This window comes from Pongo abelii, chromosome 1 (genome assembly GCF_028885655.2).
Source record: "Pongo abelii isolate AG06213 chromosome 1, NHGRI_mPonAbe1-v2.0_pri, whole genome shotgun sequence".
NCBI classification, from domain to species: Eukaryota; Metazoa; Chordata; class Mammalia; order Primates; family Hominidae; genus Pongo; species Pongo abelii.
Genome location: NC_071985.2, coordinates 115,174,170 through 115,193,776, shown reverse-complemented (window position 1 = coordinate 115,193,776; position 19,607 = coordinate 115,174,170). Strand labels below are relative to the sequence as shown.

Here is a 19,607-nt window from a genome sequence, read left to right as displayed (position 1 = left end):
TTATAATTTGTTTAATCAGTACCCTATTGTTAGATATAGAACTTGGGTCTGTTTTTTTGCTCTTATAAACAGTGCTTCAGTGAATGTCCTTTTACATATATCTCTGCTCCCTGTGTGAAGATAAATGTTGGTTAGATTCCTAGAAGTAAAATGGATGACTAGGGCAGTGGCATGTGCATTTGACATAACTATAATTAAGCAAAATAAGCTGAGAGAGCGAACTCTTCAGAAAACTTCTCAGAGAGTTTCAGAAAATTAATTAGAAATGGTTAAAATCAGATGGGTATTCTGAGAAGTATGGAAACATTTAGGCACTACCTGATAGTGTGTAGTAAGATTTGAATGAACAAACCTTTTGTTTTAAGTAAATCTTAGACAACAGAGTAAATCACTTAAAACTTGTTTTCTGTAGGTTAAGAACACAGATGAAAAGTCAAACAATCAGATTCTTAGGAAGTAAATGGAATGAAAGTTTCAGTGTTTGCTCACCCTTTTAAACTAGTGCTTTCTGGAATCCTTAATTCCACCTCTTTGTTCTTTATCAAGATGTGAGCTCTTTTTCTACTAAGTAGTGATTAAAATATATAGATAATACAAATGTAATATATGAAATGATTTATCCAACATATGTTTGTTGTTAAGTGCCTGATGTGTGCCAGCTGTTTTGTATGCTAGGGCTACATCAATGAATGTAAAATAATCCTGACATAAAATAACTTACATCCTAAAAATTTCATTCACTCTCTCCCTAACTTATAATTATGCTGTTTTGAGTGCCTGCCTGTAAAAATATGCCCTATGTGTATTATCCAAACACTTCATTATTCTCTGTCCTTGCCCTCCTTTATTTTTCTTCATAACACTAACATCATCTGTATTAGTCCATTCTCACACTGCTATAAAGAACTGCCCAAGACTGGGTAATTTATGAAGAAAAGAGGTTTAATTGACTCACAGTTCTGCATAACTGGGGAAGCCTCAGGAAACTTAAATTGTGGCAGAAGGGGAGGCAGGCACATCTTACGTGGTGGCAGGAAAGAGAGAGCATGTGAAGGAGGAACTGTCAAACATTATAAAACCATCAGATCTCATGAGAACTCACTCATTATCAGGAGAACAATATGGGGGAACCACCCACATGATCCAGTCACCTCCCACCACATCCCTCCCTCTACATATGGGGATTATGGGGATTACAATTCGAGATGAGATTTGGGTGGGACACAGAGCCAATCCATATCACCATCTGACATAGGTGTGTGGTGTTCTTGTTTGGTAGAGATGCGGGTCTTGCTAATTGCCCAGGTTGGTCTTGAACTCCTAGGCTCAAGCAATCCTCCTACCTTAGCCTCCCAAAGTGCTGGGACTACAGGTGTGAGTCATGCTCAGCCTAGATGGATTTTTTTTTTTTAATCTATCTTCCAGTAGAATGTAAGCTTCATAGCTGTAGGGACTTTTCCTTTTAACTACTGTGATCTCCCTAGCACCTAGCACATGAGGCACTCAGTAAATATGTATTGAGTTTGTTGATGAATTTTTAGTCTGTTAGGCAAGAAAAGAACTTAACTATTTGCATCTTTACTCTGATCACTCTTTAGTTTTTAATTATATCATTTTATCAGTTGTGTTTAAGGCATTACCTGATTATCCTGTATGCAATTTCAAATTGTTCCCTTACTCCCTCTTACTTTTCCCTGCTTTACTTTTCTTCATAGCACCTATCTTCCAACATAGCACATAATTTTCTTAGGCATTCCCCAATTAGAATATAAACTACATGAAGAGTTTACAGTATTTTTGTATATTTGGGTTATTGTTTTATCCCCAATATCTACAGTAGGGCCACTCATATAATATGTATTTCAGTATTAAATGTTTGCTGAATAAAGGATTGAATCATTTCATTTCAAAGGAGACAGCTAAAAAACCCCAGCAATTTTATAAGATCTTGTATATAATAAGAGTAGGAGGGGGAAAGAGAAGAGAATAATAGGCCTACTTTATTTCCTGGTTGGGGCTTAGAGCTTGATCTCAGAATTCACTTAGTTTTAGGAGGTATCTGATAATGAGTCAAAGAATTGATAAAGCAAGAAGGGACCCAAGGCAAAATGTGAAAGCTGAGGATGTCAGGGCTGTGGATTTGTTTTCAGTAGAGAGTCAAAGGTCCAGATGCCCACATAAAGGAGAAAAGCAGAAACAGTACCAACTAACTGTTGTTAGAAGTTACACAAAGTTGGTAACCTAGAAAAGTGGTTCTCAAACCTGAGTGTGCATCAGAATCACCTGGAAGGCCTCTTAAAACACGGGATGCTGGGCTCTGTTGACAGAGTTTCTGATTAATAGGTCTAGAGTGGGGCCTAAGAATTTGCGTTTTTAACAAGTTCCCAGGTGATGCTGATGCTGCTGGTCTGGGGGGAATCACACTTTGAGAACCACTGACATCTGTGACTCAGTAAAACACTTATGGAGGCAATTAGGGATTAAGAAATTAACTATACTGTCAGAGAACCTAGCATAAAGTCAGGTGGGCAAGTCTTTGCTTCACTGCTATATTTATGTAGTTCAGTCTCTTCAAATAGGTATACTGGAAAACCAGAACCGTGGTCTTCACATTTTTAAGTGCTTCCTGTGTCCTGACACAATGCAATCTAAATATTAGGCACTGGGATACACACACACACACACGTGCGCGCGCATGTAGGAACACACAGAGTGAATTTCACTTCTACTATTTAATATAAGCGTTTTTCCAGTTTCAAAAGTTTAATCTTTGAAATATGCTTGCCAATTTCTTTTGCTACAGTAGAGGGAGCTACAACCCAAATTTTACTTATGTAGCAATACACAATAAGGCTATTCTTCTCCATCCTTGTTCATTAGTCTTTTTAAAAAAAACTTTTAAAATCAGCTTTATTGAAATATGTTAAGTGTACAGTTTATTGCATTTAGGCAAATGTTTAAGCCTGGGTAAACATCAGCCTTAGTTGATGCATGGAACATTTCCATTCTAATTTGGCAGTCAGTTCTACCCACCCCCAAACTCTTACCTGCTTTCTGTCACTATAGGTTGCTGCTTGTAGAATTTCATATAATTTGAATCATGCAGTATTAGGGAGGAGGTAAAGGCTAATCATTGTTTAAGGGGTATAGAGTTTGAGTTTTACAAGGTGAACAATGTGAATATACTCAACACTACTGAACTGTACACTTTAAAATGGTTAAGGTGGTAAATTTTATGTTACGTGGCTTTTACCACAATAACATTTATGTCTGGCTTTTTTTACATAATATTTTTTAGGTTAATCCATGTTGCATTTATCAATAGTTCATTCTTTTCTATTGATGAGTATTATGCTCTTGTTTGGATATACCACATTTTATTTGTCCATTCACTTTTTGATGGTCCGTTAATCATGTGTTTTTGAAAGGAATCAGAAAAAAAGAATTGTTTACCATTTGGTTACACTTAATCTTGCTCTTAATTTTTTCTTTGTAGTAATTTTCAAATTCATCCCTTAAAAGTAATTTCATCGAATTTACTATTATTAAATAAATATTATAAAATAATTTGCTATTTATTAAATAAAAATTCTAAATGTTTTAAATCTGGTGCTTCTAAAAGCAGAAATGTAAGAGCTAAATTTTGTGGCAACAGTTTTTCTCTCAAAACTCAGGTAAATATTGTTGCCTGCAGTTTATTGCCCTAAGTTTGTCCTGGTTTTTTAAAAAATTTCATTGTCTTCTAGTTCTTTCTTTGCAAACAATTTTACTAAGCAAGTTATTCTTGATATGTAGTTTGATTTGCTAACTTAGCTACTTTTTCTAAGGGAACGTATTGTAGTGTTGTAAAGAAAGCTAGCAATAAATGAATAGAGTAATAGATTTGTGATACCAACTTGATACCAATTTGTGATACCAGCTTACCTCTAGGAGGTAAGTATATGTGCACTTCACTGTAAAATTCTTCCAACATTTCTATGTTTGGAAGTTTTACAGGCCGGGCGCAGTGGCTCATGCCTGTAATCCCAGCACTTTGGGAGGCCAAGGCGGGCGGATCACCTGAGTTCAGGAGTTCGAGACCAGCCTGGCCAACGTGGTGAAACCCCGTCTCTACTAAAAATACAAAAATTAGCTGGGCATGGTGGTGCATGGCTATAATCTTAGCTACTTAGGAGGCTGAGACAGGAGAATCACTTGAACCCGGGAGGCAGAGGTTGCAGTGAGCCAAGATCACGCCACTGCACTCCAGCCTGGGGGACACAGCAAGACTCCATCTCAAAAAAAAAAAAAAAAAAAAGAAGAAGAAGAAGAAGAAAGTTTTATAAAATATTGGGGCCCAAAGGGAGGGGAAAACTAGTAAATTATCCAGAATAGGTATTGGTACTGTTGTTATTGTCGTATCCTCTCATAGTTTTAATTCTCTTTTTTACTGCTATTGTTATCTTCATTTGCTTATGAAGTTATTCTCAGTATAAGCAAATGAATGCACAGTTAGCTAGCTATCAGACTATTAAAGCAAATTCCCTGAGCAAGGTTTTGAAGTAAGTTCAGAGACAACTCTGTTAGTGGCTTTGTCCATAAAACATCAATAGTAGTATGACTTTTAAATTTCTAAGCAAAAGTGACTAAGTAATATATTTTGGAGAGAGAGAATCAGTGGGATCATTGTGGGTGAGGATTCTCAGATGAGGGGAAAAAAGGGTTAGAGAAGACTTAAAAACAAAGCCACTATTTCCTTTGTTTATCTTTTATCTTGTCTGTAACTGGATCTTGAAGTTAGCCTCCTACCATGAGAGAACTGTTTTTCCAGCTGGATGAAAAGAGTAGCATCAAGTCCCCCATTCTGCTGTTTTCTGTTCACTTACTCCTGGAGACAAGCTAAATCAAATCAGTATGTACTTATAAGTACCTGCTTTCTCAGAGCTGTATTTGATAATTAGAGTATATGAAACATATACTCTACCCATAAATAGCTTGGAGTCTGGTTTAGAAATCTCTTACCTTTAGGCATGAACAAATTTAATAAAAGTACAAAGTACATATGCAGTTGGCCCTCCATATCAGTGGGTTCATGGATTCAACCAACCATGGATTGAAGATATAGTTTTTTAAAAATTACATCTGTTTTGAGCATGTATATACCTTTTTCTTGTCATTATTCCCTAGGCAATATAATATAACAACTATTTACATAGATTTAAAGTGTATGGGAGCATATGCATTGGTTATATGAATGTACTATACCATTTTATATCAAGGATTTGAGCATTCAAGGATTTTTGTATCTGCGAGAGGTCCTGGAACCAATCCCCCATAGATACTGAGGGACAACTGTATTCAGTGCTAAATAGAAAATAAATGTTTTAGAAATTCAGAGAAGGAAATTTTGGTGCAGTCTAGAGTAGTCATGAAGAAAGACTAAAATGATGCTGAATTAGTAAGATGTAAATAGGTGGGGTAAAACAGAAAGGAGCTTTGTGAAAAAGAAGGATTCAGCCTGAAAAAATACCTTTAAAAAAACACTAAAGAAACTAGACCGACTAAAGTACCTTCACTAGGAGAAGTAGTAGGAAATAAGAGTTCTAGAATCAAAATCAGGGAAGCAGCATGGATGACCCTTGAGGACATTATGGTAAGTGAAATAAGTCAACCATAAAAAGACAAATATGGGGTGATTCCACTTCTATGAGGTCTCTAAAGTAGTCACATTTATGGAAAGAAAGTAGAATGTTGGTTACCAGGGACCTGGGGAGGGGAATGGAAATGAGTGTTAGTTTTGCAAAGAACAGCGTGAATATACTTAATACTACTGAACTATACACTGAAAAATGGTGAAGATGGTAAACTTTATGTCATGTGTTTATTACCACAATAAAAAAAAAATAACGAAAGCAATGGCATGCTAAAAAGGGAATTATAAGATAAAATGCAAAGCACTCATACTTTAACTCCAACCTCCTCTCCTCTAACCCCTTCAATCCGACTTTTCCCTTCTTTAAAATTATCTTTCACCTATCCCACTGCTTCCCTCCATTATTCCTAAGATATTAATATTGATTGCAAAATCACATTTGAAATAGATAGTACCTTGATATATAATTTATTTGGATTCTTGCAGTAATTTAAAATAACAAATTATATTCCAGGTAAACAAATATGGCTAAGATGAAACTAGAACCCCAAAGGAAGAAAAGTAACTGGTTATTTTAAATTACTACTACAAATGCAGTTGGATTGAAGAAAATATAGATGTATTTAATGTCCATTTTCACAAAATTCTAGGAAGTCATGGTATGAAGACAGAAAGGAACTAGTCATCATGAAGAATCGGAAAGGATTTCTAAGAACAAGTTCTTGCTGGACCATCTAATGTTCTTTTTGGATTGGATTAATAATAGACATGAGAGTAGGGGATTCCATGAACATAATTACATGGCATTCAGCAAATTGTTTGACACAGTCTCTCACAATGGATGAGTGGAACTTCTGCTTACTCTAAAGATGGAACCAGATTTACCCTTCTGCCTGAAATAAATGACAAAATATATGTGAAACAATGGTTTTGAAACACCAGACAGGAGGCAATGAAGGACAGTAATCTCTGAGAGATAGGAAACAAATGAAGTAAGCCCTGTAATTGCCCCAGCTGTCTTGATAGAGTTTCCAGCACATGATACAGGGAAGGGACTTGAGACAAAGCCCAGCGTGTTCCCTGAGGAGATGAAGCTGTGAGTGTGGGGAAACAAAGGTAGCTAGAATTCACAGGACAGTACCAGAGAGAAGAGAGCTGCAGAGAGAAATAACCAAGGGAACACACTGGAGTGTTCAGCAGAGTGCTGATCATCACATGCATGTGAAGAACCTACCTGAGGTGAGGGAAAGAATCATCCTAGAGGATTAAAGGCAGCAGTTTCTGGCATTGACACAGGGCCATGTAGGGTTGCAGGAACAGTGCCTGTTACCAGCAACCAGACTGGACAAATTCATATTCAAGTGGCACTGGGTGGAGTGAGTACTCGGGAAGGTTCTGCCTCAATAGTGGGGAATAACCTGCTGCTTTGGACCTATGTAGCAAATAATGAAAGCAAGACCTGAAAGGATCAGACTGTTTCTAGGTGATCTAACTACATCCCTGAACAAAACTCAAGATTTATGTAAAGGAATATAAAAATAACTACCACCCAACAAAGTAAAATCTGTAATGTCTAGCATCTTAGTCAAAGATTACCATGCATGCCAAGAGGCAGTACAATGTGATCAATAATTATGAAAATAAAGTCAACTTAGAACTGATAAAGATGTTAGAATTAGTAGACTATGACAGTTAAAATATTTATGATAACTATGTTCTCTCTATTCAAAAAGTTAAGTAGAGACCTAGAAGATATAAAAACCCAAATCAAATTTCTCTAAACAAAAACTGTAATGTTTGAGTTGAAAAATATACCAGATGAGATTATTCGCATGTTAGACATTGCAGAAGAAAATTAGTGAACTTGAAGACTTAGCAATGAAACTATCCAAAATGAAACAAGAGCAAAAAATAAGAATCTTATAAAAATAGAAAGTTATCAGTGATGAGCTATGAGACAACTTACAGTGGCTTAAAATACGTGAACTTAGAATCTCCAAAGAAGAGGACACAAGAAGGTGGACCCAAAAAAAAAACCCTTTTTTTGAAGAAATAATGGCAAAAAACTTTCCAAACTTGATGTAAACTGTTTACCCACAGATCCAAGAAGCTAAACAAACTCCAAGCACAAGAAACATGAATGAAGAAAACTTCACCAAGACACATTATAATCAAATTGCTCAAAACCAGGGGTAAAGAAAAAAATCTTTAAAGCAAGAGAGGAGAAAGAAAAATTAGGTAAAAAGGAACAATATAAAAATGGCAGCAAGAATCAACCATGGAATTTTAAACCATCTGATATAGGAAATGGAAAGACTTAAAGTAATTTTACAGAGGATCTTTATATCATGACAGTTCATGAATTTCATAAAAATAAAAATATTTGCCACTGAAGATTGATCCAAATTCTGAAAAAGCAAGAGTTTACTATAAAACAAAGACAAAAACCTATTATAAAGAAGCTCATCTGATTACCCAGTGAAAATGCATAATTTAAAAGAACTCAGAAAGTGCCAACATGAACTATCTAAGAATAAAAGAAAACTTGTTATTTAGCAGCACATATACTTTGGCAATGAATACTGGAGAAAAGATAAAACTATTTTTACTTTTCACATTATTCTTGGAAAATCACTGTTCAAATCCCTTTAAGGGATGTAGTATATTTTAAATGGTATATGTTTTCTTTTATGATGAAATGTTATGGATGGCCCACATCTTTTATGAGGTGAAATCATTCTGTAAATATATTAGCAAAAGAAAGTAAAATTGATTTAAAAAAACAGTAAAGAAGAAAAATTTTTTAAAAAGAATGATAGTTGCTTTAAACTTTAAAACAACAGCAATTAAAAGAGACAGAGGGACATTATATAATGATAAAAGGTCTTGTCCAACAGGAAGATATCACAATCCTAAACATATATGCACCTAACACTGGAGCTCCCAAATTTATAAAACAATTACTGATAGACCTAAGAAATCAGATAGCAACACAACAATAATGGAGGACTTCAGTACTCCACTGAAAGCACTAGTCAGGTCAACAAGACAGAAAGTCAACAGAAACAATGGATTTAAACTATACCCTTGAACAAACGGACTTAACAGATATATACAGAACATTCCATCCAACAACCGCAGAATACACATTCTATTCAACAGTGCATGGAACTTTCTCCAAGATAGACCATATGATAAGCCATAAAACAAGCCTTAATAAATTTAAGAAAATTGAAATTCTATCAAGCCCTCAGACTTCCTCAGACCACAGTGGAATAAAACTGGAAAGCAACTCCAAAAGGAACCTTCAGAACCATGCAAATACATAGAAATTAAATAACCTGTTCCTGAATGAGCATTGAGTCAAAAACGAAATCAAGATGGAAATTTAAAAATTCTTTGAATAGAACAGCAGTAGTGACACAACCTATCAAAACCTCTGGGATACAGCAAAGGCAGTGCTAAGAGTAAAGTTCACAGCCCTAAATGCCTACATCAGAAAGACCGAAAGAGCACTAACTGACATTCTAAGATCACACCTCAAAGAACTAGAGAAACAAGAACAAACCATACCCAAACCTAGCAGAAGAAAGGAAATAACCAAGATCAGAGCAGAACTAAATGAAATTGAAACAAACAAAAAAAAAAATACAAAAGATGAATGAAACAAAAAGCTGGTTCTTTGAAAAGATAAAATTGATAGACCATTAGCAAGATTAACCAAGAAAAGAAAGAAAATTCAATTAACCTCATTAAGAAATGAAACAGGAGATATTACAACTGACACCACTGAAATACAAAAGATCATTCAAGGCTACTGTGAACACCTTTACACACATAGACTAGAAAACCTAGAAGAGATGGATAAATTCATGGAAAAATACAACCCTCCTAGCTTAAATCAGGAAGAAATAGATACCCTGAACAGATCAATAGAGAAGCAGCGAAATTGAAATGGTAATTTAAAAATTACCAACAAAAAAAAGCCCAGGAACAGATTCACAGCAGAATTCTATCAGACATTCAAAGAATTGGTACCAATCCTTTGACACTATTCCACAAGACAGAGAAAGAAGTAACCCTCCCTAATTCATTCTGTGAAGCCAGCATCGCCCTAATACCAAAACCAGGAAAGGACATATCCAAAAAAGAAAACTGCAGACTGATATTCTTGATGAACCAGATGCCAAAATCCTTTACAAAATACTAGCTAACCGAATCCAACAACATATCAAAAAGATAATCCATCATGATCAAGTGGGTTTCATACAAGGGATGCAGGGATGGTTTAACATATGCAAGTCAATAAATGTGATATCCCACATAAACAGAACTAAAAATCACATGATCATCTCAATAGATTCAGAAAAAGCATTTGGCAAACTCCAGCATCACTTTATGATTAAAACTCTCAGCAAAATCGGCATACAAGGGACATACCTCAATGTAATAAAAGCCATCTGTGACAAACCCACAGCAAACATAATAGTGAATGGGGAACAGTTGAAAGCATTCCCTCTGAGAACTGGAACAAGACAAGGATGCCCACTCTCACCACTCCTCTTCAACTAGCACTGGAAGTCCTAGCCAGAGCAATCAGACAAAAGAAAGAAAGGGCATCCAAATTAGTAAAGAGGAAGTCAAACTGTGTCACTGTTTGCTGATGATATGATCATTTACCTTGAAAACCCTAAAGACTCCTCTAGAGAGCTCCTAGAACTGATAAAATAATTCAGCAAAGTTTCCGGATACAAAATTAATGTACACAAATCAATAGCTCTTCTATACAACAACAGCAACCAAGTGGAGAATCAAATCGATCTCAGCCCCTTTTACAATAACTGCAAAAAAATAAAAATAAAACGCTTGGGAATATACCTAACAAAGGAGGCAAAAGACCTTTACAAGGAAAACTATAAAACATGCTGAGAGAAGTCATAGATGACACAAACAGATGGAAACACATCCCATGCTCATGGATGGGTAGAATGAATATTGTGAAAATGACCATACTGCCAAAAGCAATCTACAAATTCAATGCGTTTCCCGTCAAAATACCACCATCATTCTTCACCAAACTAGAAAAAACATCCTAAAATTCATATAGAACAAAAAAAGAGCCTACATAGCCAAGGCAAGACTAAGCAAAAAGAACAACTCTGGAGGCATCACACTACCTGATTTCAGACTATACCTCAGGCCATAGTCACCAAAACAGCATGGTACTTGTATAAAAATAGGCACATAGACCAATGGAACAGAACAGAGAACCCAGAAATAAAGCCAAATAGGTACAGCCAACTGATCTTTGACAAAGCAAACAAACAAAGTGGGGAAAAGACACCCTTTTCAGCAAACGGTGCTGTGATAATTGGCTAGCCACATGTAGCAGAATGAAACTGGATCCTCATCTTTCACCTTACACAAAAATCAACACAAGATGGATTAAGGACTTTCAGACCTGAAACTATAAAAATTCTAGAAGATAACATTGGAAAAACCCTTCTAGACATTGGCTTAGGCAAGGATTTCATGACCAAGAACCCAAAAGCAAATGCAACAAAAACAAAGATAAATAGCTGGGACTTAATTAAACTAAAGAGCTTTTGCATGGCAAAAGGAAGAGTCAGCAGAGTAAACAGACAACCCACAGAGTGGGAGAAAATCTTAATGATCTATACATCTGACAACGGACTAATATCCAGAATCTGCAACAAACTCAAACAAATCAGCAAGAAAAAAACAATTCCATCAGAAATTGGGCTAAGGACATGAATAGACAGTTCTCAAAAGAAGATGTAAAAGTGGTCCACAAACATGAAAAAATGCTCAGCATCACTAATGATCAGGGAAATGTAAATCAAAACCACATTGCGACACCACCTTACACCTGCAAGAATGGCCATAATCAAAAAATCAAAAAACACTATATGTGGGCGTGGATGCAGTGATCAGGGAACACTTCTGCACTGCTGGTGGGAATGTAAACTTACACAACCACTATGGAAAACAGTGTGGAGATTCCTTAAATAACTAAAAGCAGAACTACCATTTGATCCAGTAATCCCACTAGTGGGTATCTACCCAGAGGAAAATAAATCATTATACGAAAAAGATTCTTGCACACGCATGTTTATAGCAGCACAGTTCACAATTGCAAAATTGTAGAACCAACCCAAATGCCCATTAATCAATGAGTGGATAAAGAAACTGTGGTATATTTATACGATGGAATACTACTCAGCTATAAAAAGGAACCAGTAAACAGCATTTGCAGTGACCTGGATGAGATTGGAAACTATTATTCTAGGTGAAGTAAATCAGGAATGGAAAAACCAAGCATCGTATGTTCTCACTGATATGTGGGAGCTAAGCTATGAGGACACAAAGGCGTGAGAATGATACAGTGGACTTTGGGGAGTTTGGGGGAAGAGTGGGAGGGTGGCGAGGGATAAAACACTACAAATATGAGGCAGTATGTACTGCTCAGGTTATGGGTACACCAAAATCTCTCAAATCACCGCTAAAGAACTTACTCATGTAACCAAATACCACTTGTACCCCAATAACTTATGGAAAAAAATGAATGACAGCAGAGTCCTCATCAGAACCAATATTCCTCCTGAACATAGATAGAACTAAACAAGATTTTGACAAATCAAATCTAACAACAAATTACATAGATAATACGTTATGACTAAATGGGTTTATCCCAGGTGTGGAGGGTTGATTTAACGTTTGAAAATCAATCAATGAACTGAAAAAGACCACCTCAGCAGACAGAAAAATTCTTTGGCAAAATCCAACACCCATTTCTGGGAATAGAAGGAAACGTCTTACCCTGATAAGGGCATATATGAAAAACCTACAGCTAACATCTATTGAAAAACTGAATGTGTTACTCTTAAGATTAGGAACAAGACAAAGGTGTCTGCTCTCTTCACCATGCCTGGCCAGAATTTTTTTAAAACTGTTTTATTTCAGCAGGTCTAGTTGTTCATCTTACTGGATTTCTTACACACTATTCTGAAACCCCTTGTCTTTGTGTTTAGATCATTTGGGTGACTGAGGTTTATTTCTTTGATGTTTTTCATCAAAGCTGCTCAAAATAGGTTATTGGTTTTCTGTGCCATTGTAAGTGAGCTCACTTCATGTTCTTGTTGAATTCTAACTGAAACTCATTTCTCTCCTTTTTATTTTCAGATATTTGTATCTGCTGTTCTCCGGTGATGACCTTTTACCTTTAGACCACTGGGTGTTTAATACAGAGGCTCACCCTCTGCCTGTGTTACATTTAGCCAACACCACACTTTCAGGTAATCCTGCTGTTCGATGAAAGCAGTTCCAGAAGGACCATTCTCACCTGTGTTTTGTTTACATGGACCACTACAGAAATTAGTTTGAAGAGGCGGCTTTTGAAAACCTGGACCTCTATGTCAACATGACAGGGTGAAACTATTCCCCCTAAGACTTTTCAACTTGTAGATACATCAACTTTGAAATTATTCCATTTTATACCTGACCAAAACATGTTCTGATATGTGTAGGACAGAGACCTGGATGCGCTTTGATCGTTAATGAGGTGGTCACATGAGAAATGATGCCTGTTACTACTGTATTGTTTTTAGAGTCCTGAAGTCTGGAGGCTAGACTTCCTGAAAGCAAGTCAAGAATATAGAGCACCTTGCAGGAGTTCAAGATGGCCTTTGGAACCAATTATATATTTGTTTCCTCCTACAGTGGAGCAGCATTCAAATCAAATATTTACATATTGCTTATCACTTTTTCTCCATTTTAATAATGGAATGAACTAAAATAAACAAGAATGAAAGAATAGTATAATTGTATCAGTAACAAGAAGACTCAAAAAAGAAACAGGAGTACCTATCCCTGTCTGAATTTTCAAGTTCCCCATTGGATGACCAGACTGGCAACCATTTCAAATCCCAATCTATTTCATTGAAATTTCTTGGTTAAGTTTAATTTTCTGTGGGGGCATGATCTCACAAAGAATACTCAAGTCTTTTTCTTCTTATGGAATCATTGAAACTGCTATTTATCATAATCACCACTTATGAGCCTGGGTTTGGGATTTTGTGCATGTAGCTCAGTCTAGTGTTGGTAGCATGACAGAAAGTGGGGAAAATGCCGCAGTTTGTTGCCTTGAAACCTAAGAGCAATCCTTGGTTTTGTTGGTACATTATTTTTCCAGACCGACACATCTACCAAGTAAATTTTATTCACTTTAATTTCATAATAAAGTTAGTAGAGTCACTCAACTTACAACTTTATTTATGTGGCTTGGCAAAAATCACTATACTATTAGGCAGCTCTAAATTTGCCTTGATAAGCTAAATAAATTACTTTTATAACTTACTAAAGCAAAACAAACAGTGAAACTTTCTAAAATATTCTATCTGGAATAGGGACAGGGGATCTTTTATTTATAATCTCATCAGATGAGTGAGTTGTTCACAGATATTTTATGTTTTTTAATTTTCGCCAAGAATATTTATAGAATTCCAAAGAATCCGAATAGTTTCAAAATAATTTTCAGTGATAAAAGAGTGGTGTAATTAATCATATTACACTAAAATTGGGATACATCTAAGGGACTTTATCTTACTATCAGTAGATTTTGCATTGATATTTCTTTTTAAATAAACTACTAGTTCTTTATATTTTGACAAAAAGAACTTAAATTTTATCAGGAACTGCAAGATAAATATCTAGTGCTTATAAATTTTCTGTCCTTAAATTTATGTGACAGTGCAAGATACTTTAGCTCTTTTCATTTAATATAGACATCTTCCATTGACATTAATAAAAGTTAGAAACAGTATAATTAATATAACATTTACTCTGAATTTGAAGATTTCATGAAACAAAGTTTGTACAAGAAGCCCACCCTGGAATTCTGAAGACTTATTTTCTTGTTTGATAAGCTTTTCTTTTAAACTTAGCTTTTAAGTTGGGGAAAGACTTAATTAATTAATATAGTATTTTCTAAGGTTGATCATCTTATACCACAAATTATTAATTTTGACAGTTCTGCTGATGATCTGTAAATGATAACCACTGCAAAATTTTTCAGTATAAAATTTTTCACTGCAAAAAAATTTCAGTAGAAAATAAGGATGCAGGGCCAGTTACAATAGTCCTTAAGAGAGTTAAATTATAGCACATGTTTTGACATTGTAATATCTTTTACTACTTGAACATTTAAATTTCTAAATGAGAAAGATATATATTACTGTAACTGTAGAAGGGAAAAGGGAAAGTATTTGGTTCTAAAAAATGTTAGCCTTCCTCGTAAAAGTAGCACAAGCCCACTTATGAATCACTGAGAAAAAGTGAAAAACTTGAGTTGGCAAAGATGCAGAGCAGCAGTGCAGATGGCAATGAACTCTCTGAATTCTCTTTCACCTTATTTAGAAGAATGCAGAGTAAAGGGACCTTCTTGGTTCTGCAGGAACTTCTCAAGGGATGAGAAGTGCTCTATTTGTATTACCCAGATGACTGAAGCTTAAGACAAGGCAGGGAAGTATACAAGCAGAGCCAGTTCTGGTACAAACAAAGAATTTGACAGGGACAATGGAAGGGTCTTCTTCACCACTCCTTACCTTGTGTGATGGAAAGACTAGAGCTTATAAAAGTACTTCCATTTTTTTATTCTCCTGAATACCAAAGGCAATTAAAGTCAGCTACAAATGACTTGCCAGTGTCATGTTTTATTTTTGTTATAGATTTTTAAATTATTTCCTTCAAGATCAATTCTTATCCCATATAATGCTTAGCTTCCAAGAATATTCTTTACTTTCTTCTGTCTTTTACAGCTCTTTGCATTTTGTAGACCTTAATACTCAGGTTAAATATTCATTGCATTTATAAGACCTTCTGCAAAAAGCCCAGAAATGGTCCTTTCCAGGTGCCTCTTCAAAGAGCTGACACCTTACCTTGTGCCTTTGGCACAAATGTGCAGAATAGATAGATCAGTTGGTGCATAATCGAAAAAAATATGAATTTTGAACACTCTTCTTCCTTTTACATTTATTTCTCTTCATTTTAGAATCACACTTTTTATGTTAAACCAGATTTATTATTATTATTATTATTATTATTATTATTCAACCAGTATTAAGTTGTTAAAACCAAGGGAATGGGGCCCTAACCAAAAAGAAGTCTCAACTCAGAAAAATAAGTCCCCAGTCAGGTGGTTCTTACTTTCTTGTGGGTTGCACATTTTATGTCTCTCTAACATCAGCGTATTCCTGACTTTAAGCAGGTGTTTATATGTAAAATAAAACCTGGGTATCGAAGGGAAATGCATTCTTTTTATGGAGTATTGACCCTGATCCTCTATGATGTCATATAGAGCAACTCAGGGCTATACTTGCTAGATTTTAACCAAGCAGTTTGAAATATTAATCATCATCCTCTCATCTTCTCCACTCTCCATTGCCAAAGTCTTTGTCAAAACTCCAAATTTGTTGATAAAAGATTGTGTTTGCCATTCTCATTATAATGCAGTTTCTCCTTAAGCCTGGAGTTTTTTGAATGAGTGCATGAGTAAATGAGAGAATGTGTGAACAAACATTTATGAAGTATCTAATATGTGCCAAGCATTGTGCCTGGCACTTTCAATCATTAGAATGTTTTATGTGATTCACAGCATTTTCTGTATGAGAATAGCTCACAACATTTTAAATGTTTCCAATATGAATCGTGTTACAAAATTCTTAATTTTATATTTCATATAAATTAAAGAGGAAAAAGAAAAGGTTTATAATATATTTTAAAACAATGTATTACTATATTGTACAACTATAATTGTAGTTAATAACTAAAACCTCTTGAAAATGTCAAAGAAATACTTGATTTCTGATGCAACTTGGACTAAAATATTTACTTTAGAAATAAAAACATTCTTATTTTGCTATATCACTTCAATTGCATAATTAAAAGCAGTGTTTTATAGAAATGCTGGTTATTTTATATTCAAAAAGATTTTGTCACATAATTCATGGGTAAAACTTGTAGTTGTAAATTGTGTCTGCTCTGGTATGGGCCCTATTAATAGTCCCATGCTGTTAAATATAAAGAAAAATATACTAAAATATTCAAAGTTCCAAATAACAGTTCCTAGTAATAGTATTTTGAGTTATTTTTCTTTAGGTTTCCTTGTACTCAAATTGGCTATCTCCTATCTTTTCCTCTCTCTCTCTCTCTCTCTCTATATATATATATATATGAGAGAGATATATATATGAGATATATATATGAGAGATCAAGATCTATATATGTATATAAATACAATTATACACATAATTTTTCATACTCTTTGTTAATTAACAAACACAATTGAAAACTGGTTTGGGCTGCACAAATAAGCAGAATATTTGAGTAACTATATATGATATGGAGACATTTTAATCCATTTATCCTGGCTCAAGAACACTGATGAAGATGATTTTCTGTTACTTTAGCTCATTCAGATCATGATGGACATGTTCTTTTTGATCTATAACTGGTCAGCCAGCTTCCAGATAATATTTTAGGCTATGGGAGCTATACAGTCTCTCTTATTACTCATTTCTGCTGTTGAAGTATTGAAAACAGGTAAAGATACTATGTAAAGAATGGGCGTAGCTATGTTCCAGGAAAACTTTATTTACAAAAGCAGATGGAGGGCTGGATTTGGCCCATGGGTCATAGTTAGTGACCCCGATCCCAAGTTTATTTTGTGTTAGACCCTCTAACCTTTGATCTGCATCTTTTCTGTTTTGATTTACATAATTCATTTTTAAATCAAAAAGATGTGCGTATATATGGTTGTGTGTATTTGTATAACCTAAAGCTATAATATTTTGTTGCCTTGAAAGTAGCTATACTCTTCCTGGAGTCTGTTCAGGTTTCAGGACGATTGACTATAATGAAAGAGACAGAATAGAGTAAGGGAAGATGGGTATGCTATCAGCCATTATCTTTGCCTTGTCATTTAATGCCATAATTTCAGATTCTCTATGTAAAAAGAAGGTCTGTATATTGTCAAAATAATATACTCTCCAAGTTCTCCTGCTCATTGACCCTTGGACCAGGATTCTGGATTGCTGGAGCTGCAGAAATTCACCCACTTGGGTACTCTTAGAGCTCTACAGCAAGAATATGATAGAATGTCTGATCTTTGTGCTGCAGAAAGCAAACTTTTGAAGAATTCTAAGCAACAGAAAATGGGTTATGTGACTCATCTGCTATTTGGCAGCCACTATTCCTTTTTTAGACTGCAGAACGGTACTGCCCCTGTTACCTCTAGAATAGCCTGAGTCTGAGGAGTGCAGAGAAAAGATGTATCCAAAAGGAGAATCCCTTTCTCTTGCATAACTCTCCTCAATCCTTTACAAGTCAGTAGCATTATTTCAGAATGTCTATATGCATCATTTTCAACTAAAGCATACCTCATCCTTAAACTTCCACAATTTAACAGCTAATCCATTTCAAACTTGGTTTGAGCCTAGCAATTGCAGAACTCATAAAATTGCTTGTGAAATTACACACCATATTACTAGCATATACATTGCAGTGCACCAATGATGCTAACAGATAATAGATTTTTCTTTAAGAAGTTTATCAAATATTTCACTATTTTGGGAAATTTTAGGGGAGGCGAAGCCTGTATTCAGAATGATAGAGGGAGCAGAGACTTACTGTCTCTCTTCCACATTATAAATTAACTGCCTTTCCAGGTCCAACATACTATCAGGTTGCTTCAGCTTGGTGTGAATGTAAGTGTGGGGACTCAAACACACACACCTATACACATACATATTAATATGCAGAGGATTTTAAACAATTGCAAATGTCCTGTGGCTATTTGATTTCTACAAAATTCTGTAAGATGTATACCAGAAAACATAATAAAGATAAGCTCAGTTCTTCATTGGGAAAAAATATTTTTAAAGAAAATTTAGAAGTTTTGCTGAATTAAATAAAGTATCTTCAATTTTAATTACTGGATTTGGAAGTTGAAATGCCATCCTTCAATATCACTGGTCTCAAATTCATTGATAGAATTTTTTCTTAAACTAGTAAGTGGGTAAGTATAATCTCCTAAATTGGTACCCACTGGCTGCTCCTAAACTGGTTTCCAGTCATGTCCTCTAGTATGTGATTTTTATAAATTAAAAGTAATATTGTATATTAAAGTTCAAATAAAGATGTTCTTTAAGTGAAAATTCTTTGTTTAGCCTTCATTTTTACCCACTGATGACAGTTCAGTTTCTTCCTATGTACAGAAGAGCAACGTTGGCTTTTACAGTAACTGGTGGTCTTCAGTCTCTCGTTCAGAGAGTATTTCTTCTGGATCAGCTAATCTTTACATTCTTGAAGTTATAGAAAGATAAAGAGCTTGCTTAGAGAGTCGTATTTTATTCCAACTGATTTTGAGAAAACAAACCATAGACTTATGTGACAACCTTATAGTATTACTGTGATCTTATCTCTAAGACCTAGTCCAGTCCAGCCTCTGAGATCATTAAGCTTAAAGACTGCCTCAGTCACTGGACCTCATTCTGTCACATTAAAATCTGACCTGACCCTTCTTAAGTGATTTTTGGGCAAATATAGGCCCAAAAGGCTTGAGCAATAGTATCAGCTGGACTATAGATAGTGGTTTAGTCTGTCAATACTGTAAAAGCAAAGGATATTTAAAACCCCTTACCCGGGGAGCATCAAATAAGGTAGTGGTAAAAACCTTCTGAAATAACAGCCAGTTTACATCCTTGATTTCTTAATTCTTCCTGGCACAGTGGATTTCAACTTGATCAAAATTTTAGACTTAAGAAATTACATTGTGGATGCATCAAAATTAATTGCAAACATATTTTCTGGAACAACTAAAACTAAAACAGGACCAGAAAAAATTTAAAAAATAAGGAGCTCTAAGTGACTATAATTTGATAAAATCTGGGCTTCTCTT

At 35.1% G+C, this 19,607-nt stretch overlaps 1 protein-coding gene across 1 annotated transcript in view; it reads left to right on the top strand.

Moving 5' to 3' along the window:
- The window catches only part of MAN1A2 (mannosidase alpha class 1A member 2), a 167,766-nt gene extending 148,902 nt beyond the window's left edge, over positions 1–18,864 (top strand). The window contains exon 13 of the mRNA XM_009245736.4: positions 12,836–18,864. Within this exon, the coding sequence (XP_009244011.1) occupies positions 12,836–12,968 (133 nt within the window). The 3' untranslated portion in view covers positions 12,969–18,864. The remainder of the gene's footprint in view (positions 1–12,835) is intronic.
- The last annotated feature ends 743 nt before the right edge of the window (positions 18,865–19,607 follow it).